Raw genomic sequence first — 19,994 nt, forward strand, 5'->3', positions numbered from 1 at the left:
ATCAGGGTGCATTTTTACTACAGGATATATGACGCTTGCAGAATTTGTCTGAATTTTCTCTCACTTTGAACAAGGTAATTGTTACAACAAATATTTTTTTTAAATAATTACCTTTTTTGCTTTCATTTTAAAATTCCATTTGGTAAGTTTGTAAATATTACAAATTGCATGGAATTTGCACAGACATCCCTTTATAACTATATTAATTTACCTGTATTCATATATCCACACTATCAACCTAGGATTTACACATCCTCCACTACTGTATAGGATCTCTGCATAGTATACTGTAGGTCATGCAACCCCATTCTTCTGGAGCGTGCGGTAGTGTGGCTGTGAGTGTGTGCACTGGGGCAGTCGCTGGTGTCGGAGGGGTTCCAGTCTTTCTGCCCTTCATGCTCAGTGGCTGAGACTGATTAATGACTCAACTCACCTTATACCCATCTACTGTAGGTATTCTTGCAAACACTTTATAGCTCTTTCCTTCACTGCATGCATCCTTTCTTTTATCTGTTCATCCCTCTCTATCTATCTAGCATTCATTCTGTCCATCTTTCATTCCCTTCCTCCCTCTGTGCCCTTAATCCTCTATCCATTTCTTCATCCCTCTATCTGATGCAGATTCATTGCCTATCTGTTCCAGTCATCTCTCCAGTTCAGCCCATTACCCTCCACACTTCCTGTTTAATAAGCAGAGGTTAAATGGGATTCCTTTCGCCTGACTGCCACTCCACCGTTCGCAGGCCATTAGGAGATCAATAAATTCACATAGCCATGTCAAACAGTAATAAACACGCTTGAAAAAAATCTTTCAGCAGGCATATGAGAAGAATGTATATCAGAACAGCCCTGAAGAGTCACACAGTTCTTAAATGATGAGCATCCATTAATTTTTGTGCAGTATTTTAGCTCTGTCAACTGTATGCATGGGCATTAACTACTGTATGGTTTGTGCCAAAAATAAAATTGTAATGTGTAGTAATTTTAGAACACATACCTGTCACACCACATACATCAATACTGTATGCCTTCATGAAAACAAATAATAGTGATAATCCTGTTGAATATAAATTGAAAATTTTGCCATTATTTACAGTACTTGCCTTCATGCAATTCCAACTTTCTATGACTTAAATTTTGTTAAAGTTTATTCCAAGTTTTTTTTGGAATTGAGTATTTTTTTTTATTGCTTTAAGCAAATGACTTGATACAAATATGTCAATCTGGTTGTTAATCATTATTACTGTACAGTGGGTGACACTTCAAAAGGACCATTACCACTGCGTGTGGTGCTGCCTAAGGGATTAAGAACATGTTTTTAGCTGTAACTGCAGTTTGCAAAGGGATGAGATGTGAATAGACAGAAATATCCAGTAGCTGTAAATACCCTGATACTTGTAAATGAAGATGAAATAATGAAATAAAGCATTATAAGGCCTTCATTTATCATTAAAAACATGTTATCAAGCTTTATTATCATTGTAAACTTAAGGGGAGGATTAATTTTGGAAAGTAAAATAAAAGACAACTAAACTGAATGTACATACACAAATAAATAAATAAATAAATAAAGTAGTGTTTTAGCCTAAATTTAGAGAGAGTGTTAGTTATTTTAAACCGTGCGTTCACACCAAAGATGGCAATAGCTTCAAAGGCCGCCCTGGCTACAATGCTGTCTGCCTTCAGCTCCGGCGGCGAGAGCATCAAAATTCCCTGCATTGATCTCGTCTTTAAAAGAGTCGTTGCCGCATATCAGCAAATGAGTTATATTGCTGCATAAAACGTGCTTTCTAATGTGAAAATGTTGCGCACTTTTTATCAAATTAATTTAACAATGGAAGATCAAGTTTTGCATGTGGTGTGGCTTTGCTCCACCTATCCAATATGTCCATATGTTTTGTACTGTCGCATGAGATTCCTGCTTTTTTAAAGAAAAAGAAAAAAATTTAATGCACATCAGTAACTCGCCAGTAACTTTTTTTTATGTATGTTTAAAAACAATGAGAAAACTTTGTAAATAATTGGAAATCCGGTGACCGCAATAATCAAACCCTTCGCAATAACTGTGGTTAAAACCAAAGTTCACACAGGGTTGTGTTCTCTGGACTCTTCCCAAGCGCCGGACTTCTACATTTCGATTGCTTGCCACCGAACCGAGTCATAGCTCATTACCATAAAGTTGATTTGGTTTCAACTCTCCTCTGCCCACACCAGCTTTTCCTCGCCACTTATCGCCGCCAGCTCCTATTGAAAATAATTGATTTTTGATCATTGACTCAGTCACTTTATCTCACATCAATGAATGACTGTTAAGACGTTACATGTAGTTTGTGTTTTTCACATAGTTAAGAAAAAAAAACTGCCAATAGGTTAGTGGTCAGTACAGTTAGTTGCACAACTGCGCTGCAGGTTTCCCAAGTTCGAATCCCAACTCACAGACCCTTTCCAAGGCAAAAATGGCAAAAATAAATCTACACCTAAATCTAAAAGTGAATTATGCAAGAAAAGAAAACATTTAGTCAATTCCATTGTCGTAACGACTTAAATATCTGTAGAAAAGTCATTTTCATGTTGCTTGAAACTTTTCAAACAATTTTTAATACTGTATGGTGCATTTTCTGATCTCATGGAAGTGTGGAGTAAACCTCATTTATACCCTGACCCCACATTACTGCCCGGTTTGTGTAGCTAAATTAGAAAAACAAACCAGTATGATGTAGTTTATCATGGCTCTTAGAACAGCTAGTGTGTGTGTTTGTTTGGAATCAGCAGATATGGCACCAGCTCTGTTTCCTCTCAGAATGGGTTGTTGGAAACCCACTATTTGGTTCTGGTATATCAGGTCTGGTTTTGGCAGGACTGGGATTTGTCAGTCTGAGCAACTGAGTTTGGGTTTTTGATGGCAAGCTGTGTGTGTAATTGCATCTCTGTGTATGTAGAACCCAGTGTGTGCACACGTGTGTGTGTGTGTGTGTGTGTGTGTGTGTGTGTGTGTGTGTGTGTGTGTGTGTGTGTGTGTGTGTGTGTGTATGTGCATAAACCATGGGGCGTGTGGAATGTCTCATGGCAGATTAGGGTCACTCAGGAGACTGGGCCATGTTTACTCAGACGATGATTACTTCCTGTCTTTGCCCTGCCACCTCAAAAAAAGAGAGAACATGACAGGCACAAAGAGCTGCCTTTGCACATGAAATAAACACGTGCACACAGTCTTTTCCTCCAATCAAGCTCCACTTTAACTCAAGTCTGATTCTAATCTGACCTTTAAAATGCGTATATTTAAAGAGAATCCCTACCCCCAACATCTTTTAAGCATTCATAGGGAGCTGATTATGCAAAATAAGAAAATTTGGTCACAGCTTGTTGTACAGCTAAATTGCCTTGTCAAGGGTTAGAGTAAATCAGGTGACTCATGGAGCGTGACTGCGTGTGAGTGAGTATGTGTGTGCGTACATACGGGGTACTTCTATCATTTAAATGTGTAGAATATAAAGAGACCTCATCAGATGCGCACTAGTGCTCCTAAAGAGATTGGCCCCTCTAGCATGGCTAGTGCCCATATAACCTTCTCTACGCATTGGCTGGATGCTCTGACCTCATTCTCCTGTGGTAATAAATGTCAGGAGAGGATTTAATGAAGATGGGTCAGGTGCCTGGGCAAGACGCATCCACGTATTAGCTTAAACAAACCATCCCGAAGTGACATGCCGACCTTCATCCTGCTTGTGACGCCAACTCTTGTGCCACAGCGTTCTTAAGTCACGTTCATTGACTACAGACAGTATTACATAAAACCAGATGATCTGTTTGAGATCTTGGTGTTTATTTAAAAACAATATTTCCATAAGGACAGAATAGTGTAGTTAAATATGTTGAAATATGAATGAAACATAACAATCTATGTTTTAAAGTTGTAATTAGCGTTACAAACTGTTCAAAATGGTGAACCATCTAAAATTGTCGTATTTTGGAGATGTGTATAAAAAACGGTTGATGGAAACGCCAGAATGTGCATAAGTTTTGAAAACGCGCATAAAAACGTATGCACATAACTGAGTAGGTTAAACTTTATTTGATATGCGCATAAACTAAGATGGAAGCACTTTTACCGAACAATTTCCAGTATGTGCATTAAAAAGTCTACTGTATATGCCCTTATTAAAACAAATTATAGTGATAATTATGTTAAATATAATATTGAAAATTCTGCGATTATTTACAGTACTTGCCTTCTTGCAATTCCAACTCTCTATGACTTAATTTTTTTCATTGTTTGTTTCAAGTTTTTTTTTTTTTTTTGGAATTGAGTCATTATTTTTTATTGCTTTTAGCAAATGATACAAATGATTGATAAATGATACAAATGATTTTAATACAATTGTGTCAGTCTGGTTGGGAACCAAATCATTAATAATGTACATTGGGTGACACTTCAAAGGGACCATTACCACGTGGTGTGGCACCGTCGCAGCACTAAGGGATTAAAAACATGTTTTTAGGTGTAAGAGCAGTTTGTAACTGTGCCGACAGAGGGGAAACAAAGGGACAGGATGCAAAAGGACAGTAATATACCGTAGCTGTAAAAACCCTTCTACTTGTAAATAAAGATAAAATAACAAAACAAAGCATTATAATTCCTTCATTAATCATTAAAACTTGTTAAGCTTTATTATCATTGTAATCGTGTTAAATGCAATGAGGATTCATTTTGGTAAGTAAAATTAAAGAAATAAAAGACAACTAAAATGAAAGTACAAACATACATACACAAATAAATAAATGAATAAATAAATAGTGCAGTGTTTTAGCCTAAATACAGAGAGATGTAGAGTGTTTGTTATTTTAAAGACATAGGACTAAAACAGTCAATAAATAAGCTTTTTCATTTACGTTTTCATTTACAGTTATCATTTACATTTTCATTGTTGATTATATTTTACTTTCTCATTTTATGTCTTAATTATTGTGCATAAATAACAAATGAATAATTAAATAGGCTTAAATAATTATTTATTTAAAGACATTGCCAGCGCAAGGTCTAAAGGGCTCTTAAGTTGAATGCTACTTCATCAAAAGCATAAAAAATAAATTAATGCGTATAAAAAACAGTTGATGGAAACGCCATGATGTGCATAACTTTTAAAAACGTGCATAAAAAAAGTATGCACATAACTGAGTAGGATAAACTTTTTATTTGATAACAAAAGCAGTTGAGAACAAAAGCGTTTTTATTGAACAAATTCCAGTATGCACATTACAAAAAGTCATGTGATTTTGTTATAAGAGATCATGTGATTATAATGTGTTTGAATGGATAAACCAGCAGGCTGAGCACACTGTAAAACATCTGAATAGTCATTCTTTTGGTCATTCTAAAATGCTTTACCATTTTAGTATTAGTGTTATTGTATTATTAATTACCTCCAGAATCAAGAGCGTCTGTGTCTCATGCCTTCAAACACCACCACGTGTTCATTGCATGTCGGGATTGTCTTCTGAGCTGCAAGTCATTTATTAAATGAAGAAAAGATTCACGCAGCTTCTCCTACTGCAGCAAATTCCGTTTTTACTGTTGATATTTGGAGCCAGTTAATCAGGAAGTGACTATTTTGTTCTCTTTGACTCATTGAATGGAAACGCTACTTTATTTGCTCGTCTTTTATGTGATATTCCTGTTTTGCACATAAATTTAATTTGCATCTTTGGATGGAAACATAGCAATTGTCTAGAATGTCCACTATAGTTTTTGTATTTTTAATTGTTATCATTTTTATGTCATTTTAAAATCGCAAGTAATTAATTAGGAGGTGTCGTTCAAATGATATTATTTGTATTTTAGTTTAAATTACTTCCATGCTTAGACTGAGAATTTACAGTGTAGACATTTAGTTCTCACTGTATTGTCATTACCTGAACAATTGACAAATTAAATATGCCGTGTAGTCTTTGTGAATGTCTGTGAAACTACGTTAGAGGAGTAAATGCCTTGAACAAACAGTAATCTGACTACAAAAAGATCTCATAGATGATGTAATGCGGTTTTGCCAAGCCCCAAAGACTTGGTCAAAAAACAGAGAATTGGTGCCACGCAGTGTCCAGTTCCATTGCTTTTAAGCAGAAATCAACCAATCATGTAATTGAAACGAGGTGTCTTCCCTTACGTGGCCTCTTCTGAACTCCGCTTCTTTTGAATGGTATTTCCAGACACAGTAGTCCTGTCATCTGTGTTCCATCAATGCCTCTAATGAGATCACTAGTGGATTTACACTATATAAAGAAGAGTTTGTGTGGTGGAGTCTATTGTTACCAGCAGAGTGGGCCGAATCAGATCAAAGCAGGAGTGCGGGATGAAGAAAGAGAGATGAAGAGCAGAATAAGAGTTAGAAACAGACGGAAAGGATTGACGAAAAGAAGGGGAGTCTGAGCAGAGTGGAAAAAGAGAGAGGTGGAAGAGTGAAGAAATACAATGAGAGGGGTGTGGAAAGCCTTCTTACTTCCTGATGCTTTCAGGAATATAGTTAGAGCTAGAGCAGTCAAAGACAGTTTAAAATACACACCCCACCCTCTTTCAAGCATGGGAATCCAGTTTGAGATTCACAACGATGAACATGTATCACATATGACTGAACATGAACTGGACTGATGGATAAGGGATACTTGCACTCAGGGGCGCCTGCTGGATTTTATTCCAAGGTACACACAAATCCAGCACCGCCCCCCTTTCCCTAGTCATGTCAAGAAACACTGATGCTTACTGTCAAAGGCTACATTATTTAAGGGCATTCGTTATGACATAATTTGTTTCCTTTTTAATTTTAATATTTCGTTGAAATCTAAATAAAATCAAATCACATCAGCACCAAGGAAAAATCAGACGGTCAAGACGTAATCTTTAAAATGATGACATATAAAAAAAAATTGAAAATATTTGACTGTAGATTGTGATACAATACAATTAGTGAAGCATTAATTAAATCCTTACTTTCCACTGACCGAAAATCATCCACCCACACAGTTGAGTACTGGCAGGGCTCAAACAAAAATATTACTCGTATATTTTTCTTGGAAAAAAAAATCATTTTTAAAAGGAATATCGTATATAGTTTGTCTCTTTGTTTAAATATTTGTCTTGCTCAGTTATCTTCTAGATAAAATAGCCTTAAATGGTAGCCGTTCCATGCGAGGAGGATGCGCAGCAGCTGGATCTGATCTGTCTGATGAAAGAGACGTTTTCCCCGGCTCGGGTGCTGATGAGACTGCGGTCTCCGTGTGGGGAAGCAATATTTGTCTCATTAGATTTATGCCTTTTTGTCAAATGTCACAATTAAGTTGATCTGTTTTAAAGAGCTTTTACTCATTTTAAAAATGTTTTAAACAATAGCTATCTGAATTGTAATTTTTAGTGTGCGGAAAAACCACCTGCTAAACTAAAGCCAATAGATTTTCTTTACCCATCTCCCACCATGCAAGTACATACACGCTTTAAAACACACAAACGCACACCTTTATTTGTTGTCATTCTTTCTTGCTTTGTCAATATATCATATACTGTTTAATAATCAATTTAAATTCTGTAATAAATAAATAAAATTAGCTGCATTAATTCCCGCTCTCTCATGGTAGGTACACACAGTGCGTACAGCCATACGGCTGAAGGTGCCACTGCTTGCCCTAATGCAAGAGATCATATATTGACAAAAGAGCAAGGATTTGGTCTCATTAGCAAAAGAAGCAATTGTAATGCTGGTTTCCCTGGTTCTAATTCTATATAAATATCTCTTAGTTATGATCTGTTTATTTTTGTTTATGCTTTTCATTTAGCAATACTTGTTGTAACCAGTAGCTGTCTTCAGTTTGCTACTATCGCATCCATGCTCAGTGTTGGGGTAACACATTTCAAGTAATGCGAGTTACGTAATAATATTACTTTTCTAAGTAACGAGTAAAGTAACACATTACTTTTTAAAAATAAGTCATAATATTTGAGTTACTTTTTAGTTTAATTAAATAGCTTTTAAAAAGGAAATTACTGAATTAAAATTAAAGTAGTCACAATGAATCACGCAGTCAAAGAAAGAACGTGTTCATTATTTTGAACGCATCGAAGAAAAGGAAATGCCTTTTGATTTTACTTAAGAGAGAAAGTGCAATAGTATCAAACATTGCTTTAAACAATCTGTATATATCAGGAAGTTCTCAGATAACATTATCCTAAAATTAAAAAAAGAATGCTCTATTAAAAAAAGAAAAAAAAGTTCTGAAAGAGATCAAGCCTCAGCTAGGTAATAAAAAGTAACTCAAAAGTAACGTAACCATAGACTGTAAAAGATATGGACGTAGTATCCGTGTCATCATCTATAGGTTTCTGAAGAACGCAATTGAAGCTACAAGTAGGTGTCGCCAATCATTGCCATTTTGTTCACGCGTCATCGCACCGACCGGGGGATAGCAAACAAGGGCAAAGAGGCGGTTCCTGAGCGGAGCTACAGACGCCTGCTAGCATTTTGCTTAGACAGGCTTTTCTTTGGGATAAATGCTTAAAGGGCACATAGTTTACCTCTTTTTTATGATTTAATATTAATATTATGGTTCTTCTGAGTGTGCCAGTTTAGGTTCAGTTCAAAACACAATTCAGATTTTTTTATTATAATGTGTAAAAAAGTGTCATGTTAGGGGCGTGTCCACAGTTCGCTGATTTAGGGGTGTGTTGCTTCACATGTTGATTAGTTTCGGCTTCCCGCCCAACGTAACAAGGGGGCGGAGCCAATGGCTCACCCGCTCTGTGTTTGCAACAGAGACAGGCAGACTGAGAGAAGGAGCAGAAGTGAGAGGATCAGTCGTACAGTATACGACTCGGATACATACTAAGCAGAGAGTACAAAATCATTTGTGTCTTTGTATAGTTTTACAGCCAACTGTGTGCTAGTTTCAAGTACCGAGCTTGTACACCGAGACTAATAACCACGCACACTGGAATTAACTTTGACTGAGGCACGGGATGCGTCGCTCGAAGCCGCGACACGGCACACCGACACTCTCTGTGGCGCGGCAGAAACATGAAGTGTCCCGAATCGTCGCGCCGTTGTGTGTACCCTGATAGAAACCTATGTTTAGAATTCTAAAATGCATGGCACAGCGTCAGGTGTAACAGCACCTAGTTAAGATCACAGGGAGCTTCTGTGATCGCGAGAAATGCAAACGGCTGAAGTATAAGGTAGACTCAATGAGAAGTACACATGTTTGCAAACCTACCTAAAGATACAACCAATAATTCCGATTAGAGCGATAATGTGGAGAATATTGATCTTGTGTTGAGCCCAATGAGCCTTGCATCTAAAAATAGAGCAAGGGTGTTCCTTTAGTGATATCCCTTCTACTCACGCTGAAAATGGCAGACGTAAATCAACAAACTAAGGATATGATGACGTGCCTGTCAATCAATATTGGTGGGCGGGGGGACCGCACTCCTACGTAAAGTTGCGGTCGATCTGAAAACCGCTCCAATTGGTCCATCGTTTTTTATGTTGTTAAATTGAAAAAAAAGCACTGGGTGTGCTTATATCACCCCAATATGACGGTCTATACACCATACATGCACATATGTCTGTCCAAACAGCTTGAAAAGTAGATTTTTTACCATAGGTGCCCTTTAATACTTCATTACCTGTGACTCGTTTGTGTTCTGACCACAAGTGCTTGCTTGTGTACTATATCAATAAAGGGTTTAGTCTTTTAAAAAACACTGTTGTTGTACATTGAGCCACTAAGAATTGTTCTTATGACGCTTTTCTACAGGAGGAAAATGTGAATTACTTCCAAGCATTTCAAATATAGTCTGTGTTAGTAAATGCAAGGCTATTTATGAAATCCAGGCATAACAAAATATATTTTAAGAAGGAATAAACATCAAGCAGCTTCTCCATAATGTCATCTGTACAGTACCTTTAAATACCAATAATTAAGCCATTTTATATTTCAATAGATTCTAACTGGCTGACCAGTTTCTTATTGTTTATTAGATGATTAGAAAGAAATTAGAAAATAAATCTGAAAGTAGTCATAACAATATCGTTTCTCTACATCTTTATGGTTGTAGTTGTGGTCTGAACTCTGCTGTTGTTTTACATTTAGAACAATTTTTAGAACCCCCATCTTTATGGTTATTTGTATAGTTATCGTTAATGTAAATGGCTCTTTACTGTCCATATCATTGCATTTTATTTTTCAGAGTTGCCCTGTTCCTATCTTTTCATAGTCAAGATCTTCTCTCTAGTCTCTATCACATGCACTCACACATCCCTCTGCTTTAACACACTCTCATGCTAAAAAAAACTGCACATAATCCAGCTCATGCATTTCCTATCATTATCATCACTATTTTCATTTCTGTCATTTTTTTTCCACCCACAAATACAGTACACAAGGACATTGCTTTGAGACTCTATTAGCTGATATTGTCCAGGGGAAGTTAAACACTGCTTGAAGGTGATGTTTATAGGCCTGTATCTTTTAATTAGTGCCACCAAACCTTTGTAACCCAAACTCTTTGTCTTTCTCAGGCTGTGGAGTCTCAAATCAGGAGTTTTGGACAGACGCCCTGCCAGCTGCTAATTGAGCCTCACCCGCCTCGCAGTTCTGCCATGCAAGTGGTGAGTAGCACACACACACACACAAACACTCTGACTTCCTAACTGTCATGTTCAACATTAAGACATTCACAACTTGATTATCATGTTCACAAAAAAGGTACATCAGCAATTGTATTGTCACATAATAATCTAAATCAACTGATGGCACTCTTTATTTCTTATAACCAACAGATTTCATACTTGAATAATCAGTTGGGTGCAGGTCAGAGTTGTTGGATTAACTTGATGTACTGAAACCAAAATTAAAAATGCATTCATAAATAATAAAAACAACCTAAAATAATAACTGCTAATTGAAATTAAAACGAACAGATCAAATATTAAAGTCAAATATAACAAAAAATCTCAGTAATGCTAAAATAACAGTGGGAGAGCTACAGGAAATGAAAATAAACATGCTGGAAAATAACCCATAAGAAACAGATTTGCTTACAGTCTCTTTCCTCGTCATTTGCTCTATAAACAGGAAACTGGTATTCTTGCACTCTGGGGATCCATTGTCAAATCTGGATTTATTTTATAATTTCCTCTTCAGAAATATAAATTGTCATTAATAAATGGTTGGACATTGGCTACTAATAATGAATATGTCAGTGATAATTTGGAATTGCTAAACTAGCATTTGAGGCTTGGATGCAGGATAATGGCATTGCCTACGTTAAAGAACTTACTCTTGCACAACTGCCTCAAAACTTTTAAACTGCCTGAAACTAAGGATATGTTTACACAATAACAATGTAGCCAAAAACAGGAAAGTTTTACCTGCATTTTTAAAACCTTTCATGTTTGCACAACATTTCCCAAAACAATTCACATTCTGTTCACAAATGCTGTATTAATTATGCCAGGTCAGTATTTGCAGCTGTCAGCTTGTTATTAAACAGTACCTGTAGGGAAGTTATGACATGCCACACAAATGCATGTCCACTATTGTTTGTAATGTGAAGTAAGTCTGTACTTTGCTGATGAAGTAAAGTAAACACTTTAGCAACAACAACACTACTACATACTCAGACATTGTTGTGTTTTTTCATGCTTACCTTTAATCTACATTATCTTTATCTACATTTCCCTAAACGTGTATGCACAAACTTTGTCATAATTTTTAAAGACTTTAGTTTTTGGTTTGTTTACACAAACATGATAATAGCAGCATTTTCAAAAACATTCATTTTAAATTTGATTTGTGTTTTCAGTCATGAAAAAAATGCATCCTTTTTTGTTTTTGTTTGTTTTGTATTTGGCTAAAAATGTCTTGTAAATGGCCCCTAAATTGTCAGTTTAAATGACCTAATGTAGTGATTCAACTCCTATTCAGTCAGATATTTATTACTTTATTCTCTCTGACTTTCTCTTTGTCCCTAGCCACTTAGGGCTCTTTTTTAATGATCTAGGCGCAGAATCTAAAGTGCATGGCACAAAAGCATTAAGGGCGTGTCTGAATCCCCTTTTGATGTTTTAAGCCCTGGCGCAGGGTTGTGCTTATTCTCTTATTGAGCATAACTTGTTTTTCTTCCATTCTCTTTAAGAGTTCGTTGCCTCACGCCATGGCACATTTGCTATTTACATGGCGGACTTTGTAAGTGTAAAAACACTTTACCAGCGAGGAAACAGTTAAACAGACCATCAGTACGAGGATAAAGAACGAGCCTTCTCCATTCGGCCTCTTTACTTTCTCTTTACTTTACTCCTGTACTTTCGTTGATAAGGAAACGGTGTTACGCACTCCACTGAAGACATTCATTACCCTACATATATCATTTAGTTTGTTTAGAGCAAAGATTTGTCTCAAAACTTTTTCTAAAATCTAAATCAAGTTCTAATTTACAGCAAACGAATAAAAGAGCAATAATGTGCTCAAAAAACTTCCAAACATTTAAACACATGTCCTATGCCCCATATGGTCAAAAACCTGACAGATGGACAAATCTACTCTTGTTTTTATTAAAACAAATATAAATATGCATGCGACGCGGTGGCGTAGTAGGTAGTGCTGTCGCCTCACAGTAAGAAGGTTGCTGGTTCGAGCCTCAGCTGGGTCAGTTGGCATTTCTGTGTGGAGTTTGCATGTTCTCCCTGTGTTTGCATGGGCTTCCTCCGGGTGCTCCGGTTTCCCCCACAAGTCCAAAGACATGTAGTATAGGTGAATTGGGTAAGCTAAAATTGTCCATAGTGTATGTGTGTGAATGAGAGTGTATGGATGTTTCCCAGAGATGGGTTGCAGCTGGAAGGGTATCCGCTGCATAAAACACATGCTGGACCCCAGATTAATAAAGGGACTAAGCCGAATAGAAAATGAATGAATGAATACATATGCATATAATAAATATTACTGCTAACAATAATAACATTATACAAAAGCAAATAATCATGGATAAACTGAAAAAGCCCCCTGAGATGAGGCATGGAGGCAGTGGTTTTTATATTCATGTAGAAAATAATAATTTTTGTAACATTTTAATACGTAATTTTTTTTTTCATGTGTAAAGATATTTTTGTATCACTGTACATCCTGTGTGTATTAAGCAACTAATGTGCTCTGCGCTAGACTTTAGACCAGCTTTTACTTGGTCAATGGAGTGGTCTATTTCAGTTCCTCAAAATAGCAATGCGTCAACAATGCAGCTTAACACACTTCTTTCTAGACCAGCACACCCATGAGTTCACGAAGTGGTGCGAATGGATTTACTAAACAACGTGGTGCAAAACGTGAAAATTAGGGTTGCGCTGGTCTAAAAATAGGAACAAATCATGCCAAACACGTCACGCCCCTATTGCGCCAGGTGTATGATAAGGCCCTTAATGTTTTCTGTCTAGTACCTTAATATAAATAAGTAAAATATTATATTTTATTTAATGTCGGCCTACTTAAAATAAATAACTTTTTGTGAAGAGTACTCTTTGAATTGACATAATACACTTTGAAATAGTGGTCGGTTCTGAAAGAAGTTTTCATGAATCCATTTTTAGTGGAGAGCAGATCTGATTGACCGATTACTTTTTTTCACTCTTTACTTCCTCTCTTTCCCTGTCAAGAATCAGTAAGCCCCGAGCGTGAGAAAAGAGTCCTAGAAATGGGAAGGTCCTGTGGTTGGGCAGAGCGAGCTCTGAGGCGATAGGGTCTTTAGTCTAGAAACTGTGAGACTGTGGGTGACAACCTAGAAGCCCCCATTAGCTGTGCGTTTTTGTGGCGATGACAGCCCCTGCCTGCTTGTGTGGAAACAAACTCACACACTCTCCTCTAAACGTCCACATGCAGGTACAGTTAGTGCGTCTAGACGGATTTTTAGACCCCAGATAAACACCCTTTAAATGTACAACTTCCTAATAATCCTGCAATTCAGTTAAATTCAATTAGCTGAAACACATTAAGATTTATTATCCTAAATTATTTAATTTAATGTCAAGCTAGCAAAGCATGTGCAAACATTTCCCTCGTCAAAAGTTTACAATTTAGCAAAGTTAGTTTAAAATGCATTCAGTTTATAAATTACATTATTTACACTTGATTTAAAAAAAAAAAAAAAAAGGCTTCTGGTGAATAGTTGATTTTCATTTGCATTCTTTATTAGATTTATCCCAAATCTTCTTAACAACTTAATTCTAGGTCGAAAGATCATACTCTGTATAGTTTAGCAAAACATTTGATTTTGTGTTGCTTAAATTACAGTAAGTATATGTGTTTTATATATGGGCTATACTAATAAAATAGATAGCTTTTTATTTACAGTTGATTGTTTTTCCAAACAACAGCACTTTGTTCATTCCTTTTGCAGGGTGATTAGATTATTTGTTTTGTAAGATTTCAGTGGCTGAACAACGCATCTGTGCGTATAACCCATTCACAATACAACACAATCTACACAAGCTTTGCGTGACAAGAATAACATAACATTACCTGTCTAAAAGAAATACATCAACCATGGTGTCATCCTTCCTCCAGCGTGCAAAACTAACTCAAATATTGATTCAGGTATTTAAAAAGGTTTTGATTCAGCATTTGTTATTACTGCTGTCACTCTCTCGTGTGCACGTGAACGCAAATGGCGGATCTGTCTGCATGAACAAAGGTGTGCAGATGTACAAATTTGTTGACGGACAGTTTGGGCTGCTTATCAGAATTATGGGAATTATCCTTCCGACAAATTTTAATTGGACAAACATTTTTTCGTCTTATGCCTAACCCAGAATATAAAAATACCAACGCAATCTTATGGCAATTTGTAACTTTTTGATTAAGTGCCTAATTTGTATGAATTTAGTACAATTTGCTCATAACCCAATGACTGTTGGGTTTAGGGGTGGGGCTGTGTGCCACGCCTCCTTTTGAAAATCGTACATTTTCATACAACTGAACTCGATAACCTGAAGCCTAACAAAATGTAAAATACTTACGTTTTCTCATGATATCAGGCTGAAAAATACATATAAATACATTTAGATTATTTACTTTAATCATTACTATTGGAATGTGAAGAGACTTTCAACCAGAACAACAAAAATGTTTCTGAAGACAATCACCTACTTTAATTACAGTAAAAATATCTATCAGATTTCCAGTGCCCACTGTACCATTAGAATGTGATCAAAGCGATGTTATTTTTCATGCAAACAACACTTAAATGCAGCATTTTAAAATGAGAAAAAGGGTTATAATCAAGAAATGATCTTTTTTTGAATTTACATCAATTTTCATTTGATTCCATATCTGTAATATACACTCTCTGTAATCCTTTCATCTCTCTTTCTCTCTCTCTATTCTCCCCCTCTTCAATGTTTCCAGCGGGTTAATGAGAGTAGATCCTCTGTTTAATGGCTGAACACTATTTAAAGGCACTAGCTGTCTGTCTAATTTACTGCAGGCACACCAATTAGCTCTGTGTCTCCATGCTGTGTCTAAAAATCACACACACATATGTCAGGATTAGACATCACAGATATATAACAACAGTTTGGCAGGATTAAAGCACACTTTTATGGTGAGATTGAAGAAGTATACTAAGATATATGAGTTTATTTAGGAAAAAAAACAGATAATATACTTCCTACTATGCTTTGATATAGGAAACTATTAGGTCAAAGCATTGCTTCATAATAGACAATGTTTCTTGAAAGTGAATAATTTATTCTAAATATAAACCTTATTTTGAAGCGACAACCAATCGAAACGCTGGATAAAAACGAGCAGTCTGAGCATTATCTCCTGCCTCTGCAAACTCTCACTGAGGAAGTCAACTTGATGGTTGGATGACTTTGCTGCCAAGTAATCAAATAGTAGTGTATGTGCTTATACCATTTTTAGCTTCTCTTCATCTGCTGACTTGTAGAATGGAATACAGGAGAAAGCAGATTGTAATGTTACTAATGGAGGTTTTTAATACACTGTGGCAGGTTAAAGGAAAGTTCAGGTACATTTGAACCTTCACAAACTGTTTTCATTCTGTTTATCTTGTACTTATTACCCAGGAATTGTAAGTTTGCCCAGCAGAAACATTTCAGGAATTCTCTAAGGACCAAAAATGTCAGATCTATCATTGATTTTTGTGAAAGTGTGCAGCTGCTTTGATCTCCCCCCCCCCCCCCCCCCCCCCCCCCCCTCTCTCTCTCTCTCTCTACCTCTCTCTCTCTCTCACACACACACACACACACACACACACAGATGAATGAATAGTTTTAGAGCTTTTAGAGCTGCACGATGCAATCATATTTTCTAGAATATGATTTTATTATTTTATTTTTAAATGATAATTTTTTACAATATTGTGTCAGCGCTTTTATCTCTGATCACTTTATTTTTAGGGCTTATACTGTAACTAGTATATTTGCTTATTTTTAATGTTAAACGGTATATAAAGAAATTCTTTCTGTTCTATGACAGTTTGATTAATATTACTTTGTGGAATATTTCTTTAGAATTATAGAATGTTTATAATTTCCTTTAGCTAAGTCCCTTTATTAATCTGGGCTCGTCACAGTGGAATGAACCGCCAACTTATTCAGCATATGTTTTGCGCAGCGGACGCCCTTCCTGCAGCAAACCATCACTGGGAAACACCCATACACACTCATTCACACACACACACACACACACACACACACACACACACACACACACACACACACATACACTATGGACAATTTAGCTCGCCCAATTCACCGATACCGCATGTCTTTGGACTTTGGGGGAAAACAGAGCACCCGGAGGAAACCCATGAGAACATGCAAACTCCACACAGAATGCCAATTGACCCAGTTGAGGCTCGAACCAGCGACCTTCTTGCTGTAAAGCAACAGTGCTAACCACTGCGGCAGAACTTTTATAATATTTTAAATAATTTCATTCATCATTAGAATATCAAATAAATATTCATTTATTTATTTTCTTTTCAACTTAGTTCTTTCATTAATCTGGGGTTGCTACAGCGGAATGAACCGTCATCAAATAACTGTATTTTTATGAACTTTTAATGAAAGATTTCTGTCCTTTCTTTGAAAGTCTCTTCACCCAAGACTCTAACACATTAAAACAATTAAAATGATCCAAAAATTGTCCAGATTGTCTAAAGAGACACATGGGAAGCATTTTTTTCTTATCTAGACGTTTTGTCTTGTTTCTAAATGTCTAGGAATTCTTTCTAGACCCGTAAAAAATGCATGTATTTTCAGAAAAAAATAAGCAAAGAACCTTCCAGTGACGTAAGCAAAATGAACTAGCTTTGTTTTGCTTGTTTTAAGTAGAAACTCACTTAATTTAGCCTGAAAACAAGACTAACATGTTTACTTTTTAATTGTTTAGATATTTTTAGACTGTTTAGACTACAGAAGGACAGAGGACAGAAGGACAGAAATTTCTCACATTTGATTACAAATGTTTTTATTTGTCTTGAGAACAAAAAAATGAACAAAAAAGTCTTTTTGATTTGAATTAAAGTAACATGAGGGTGAGTAAATGATGACAGACCTTCTATTTGGTTGTAAACAAACTCTTTAAAGGGAAAAAAAATTAATTCTGTCAACAATAACTCAGCTTTAATTGGCTGCAAACCCGTTTGTCTTTCTTCTGTTGAACACAAAACAAGATATTCTCAAGAAATTCTCAAGAGGCTGCTGCTTTCCAACATTCTTCAAAATATCTTATTTTGTGTTTAATTAAAAAAAAGAAACTCAAACCGGTTTGGGAAAACTTAATAGTAAGTAAGTGATGACAGAACTTTCATTTTGGGTGAACCATTCCCTTATGCAGTTACATCATGAGATCTTTTCAGTACAATAATACAAAAAAACTAAAAACTTTCTTAGCAATGAGATTAGCAAATTAGATTACAGTGGTTATATATTTTTTTATTTTTTTGGCAAGAACCCAGACATTCCAGAACAGAATCATGAAAATCATTCAGTCAGCATGTAAAGAATTCTCAGTTTCCCATTCTAATCACAGAGCAGCCATGGCATTGTGATGCATTGCCCTAAATACCTCTGACCCCTGGCTCAGCTTTTGTGCTTTTTTTTTTACACCGTTCTGTCTTTTATTGCCTAATTTCCTCTCTTCCTGCTTCTTTTCCTCTTTTCTCTTCCTTCCATCATCTCTTTTCCTCTGCACTCTTTTGCTCCCTGCTGATGAATGGCGGTCATGGACTCAACAGTATCTCCTTCTGCAGACCCCACTGATGTTCACAGAGCAGATGCAGCAGGACGTCATCATGGTACTCAAGTTCCCGTCCAACTCGCCAGTCACCCATGTGGCAGCCAACACGCAGTCAGGCCTGACCAACGCAGCGGTCATCACAGTCACTGCCAACCGCCTCTTTGCAGTCAACAAGTGGCATGGCCTCACTGGTGAGCAAGAACATACAAACAGAAATGAACAAGAACTGAATCACAGATGGTTCATGTGTGATCTGATACTGGTTAGTTGCTATATACAGTTGAAGTTAGAATTATTAGCCCCCCTTTGAATTATTTTTTCTTTTTTTTAAATATTTCCCAAATGGTGTTTAAAAGAGCAAGGAAAATTTCACAATATGTCTGATAATATTTTTTCTTCTGGAGAAAGTCTTTGTTTTATTTCAGCTAGAATAAAATAATTTTTTTGTTTTTTTCAAAACCATTTTAAACTCTTAAGGCCCAAGGTGTTTTTTACATGCATTTTTTTTATTTCTCTGCTATTTGAGCTTATTGGAACCTAATTAGAATAAAAATCTAAGTATCATCTTTTGATAGGATGTACTTTTAGAGAAAAAGTATGTCCATATATGTGCACTTGTGGTCCGAATATAATTTTTCCTGAATATTTTTTAAAGCATATTTAACATAGGATTTTTTTTTTAAACTTGCTTTGACTATGAGAGAGTAAAAACAAAAACATTTCCCATTTTGAACAGTTAAAAATAGAGTTTGGGACATTTCATATGCTGCAAAACAGTTGCAGGATGACACTGTATGTCTGTAACAAAATAAAACATTTAAAGTATTTTTAATAGTCACTTAAGAGCTAAAATGTGCTGTGTCCGTATGTGGACACTCAAGCCCTAGGAGGGTATGAACAAAATTCTTAGCCCCTTTAAGCTATAATTTTTTTCGATAGTCTACAGAACAAACCATCATTATACAATAACTTGCCTAATTACCCTAACCAGCCTAGTTAACCTAACTAACCTAGTTAAGTCTTTAAATGTCACTTTAAGCTGAATAGAAGTATAGAAGTGTCTTGAAAAATATCTAGTCAAATATTATTTACTGTGATCATGGCAAAGATAAAATAAATCAGTTATTAGAAATGAGTTATTAAAACTATTATGTTTAGAAATATGTTGAAAAATACCCCCCCCCCATCCCCCCGTTAAACAGAAATTGGGGGAAAAAATAAACAGGGGTCTAATAATTCTGACTTCAACTTATACAGTTGAGGGCCAAATTGTTATCCCTCCTGTGCAATATTTTTTTCTTTTTCAAAAATTTTTTTGTTGATATTTAACGGATTAAGGACATTTATATATTTTTTCTTTCAGAGAAAGTCTTATTTGTTATATTTTTTGCTAGAATACAAACTGTTCTAAAAAAACATTTTAAGGTCAATATTTAAACCACTTTAAGCCCCCTTAAGAAATACATGTTTTTTCAATTGGCTATAGACCAAACCATTGTTATATAATGACTTTCCTAATTATCCTAGTTTGCATATAGTTACCTGATTAACCTAGGTAAACCTACAAATTGCACTTTAAGCTATACTAGCATCTTACAAAAGCGTCTAGCAAGAATACAAAAACATCTAGTAAAATATCATGTACTGTTACCTTGGCAAAGATAATACAAAATCATTTATTAGAAATTGTTTCTAAATGT

At 35.9% G+C, this 19,994-nt stretch overlaps 1 protein-coding gene across 6 annotated transcripts in view; it reads left to right on the forward strand.

Annotated features, from left to right (window-relative positions):
• lrba (LPS responsive beige-like anchor protein) overlaps nt 1–19,994 on the forward strand; it is a 399,767-nt gene that overhangs the window by 352,771 nt on the left and 27,002 nt on the right. For 3 of the 6 annotated variants that reach the window (XM_056459670.1, XM_056459679.1, XM_056459688.1), the window contains exons 48-49: nt 10,560–10,649; nt 18,293–18,485. In XM_056459670.1, coding sequence (XP_056315645.1) covers nt 10,560–10,649; nt 18,293–18,485 — 283 coding nt within the window. The remainder of the gene's footprint in view (nt 1–10,559; nt 10,650–18,292; nt 18,486–19,994) is intronic. The other 3 variants (XM_056459695.1, XM_056459704.1, XM_056459710.1) reach the window with 1 other exon arrangement.

The sequence above is a fragment of the Danio aesculapii genome, chromosome 1, assembly GCF_903798145.1.
Source record: "Danio aesculapii chromosome 1, fDanAes4.1, whole genome shotgun sequence".
Lineage (NCBI taxonomy): Eukaryota > Metazoa > Chordata > Actinopteri > Cypriniformes > Danionidae > Danio > Danio aesculapii.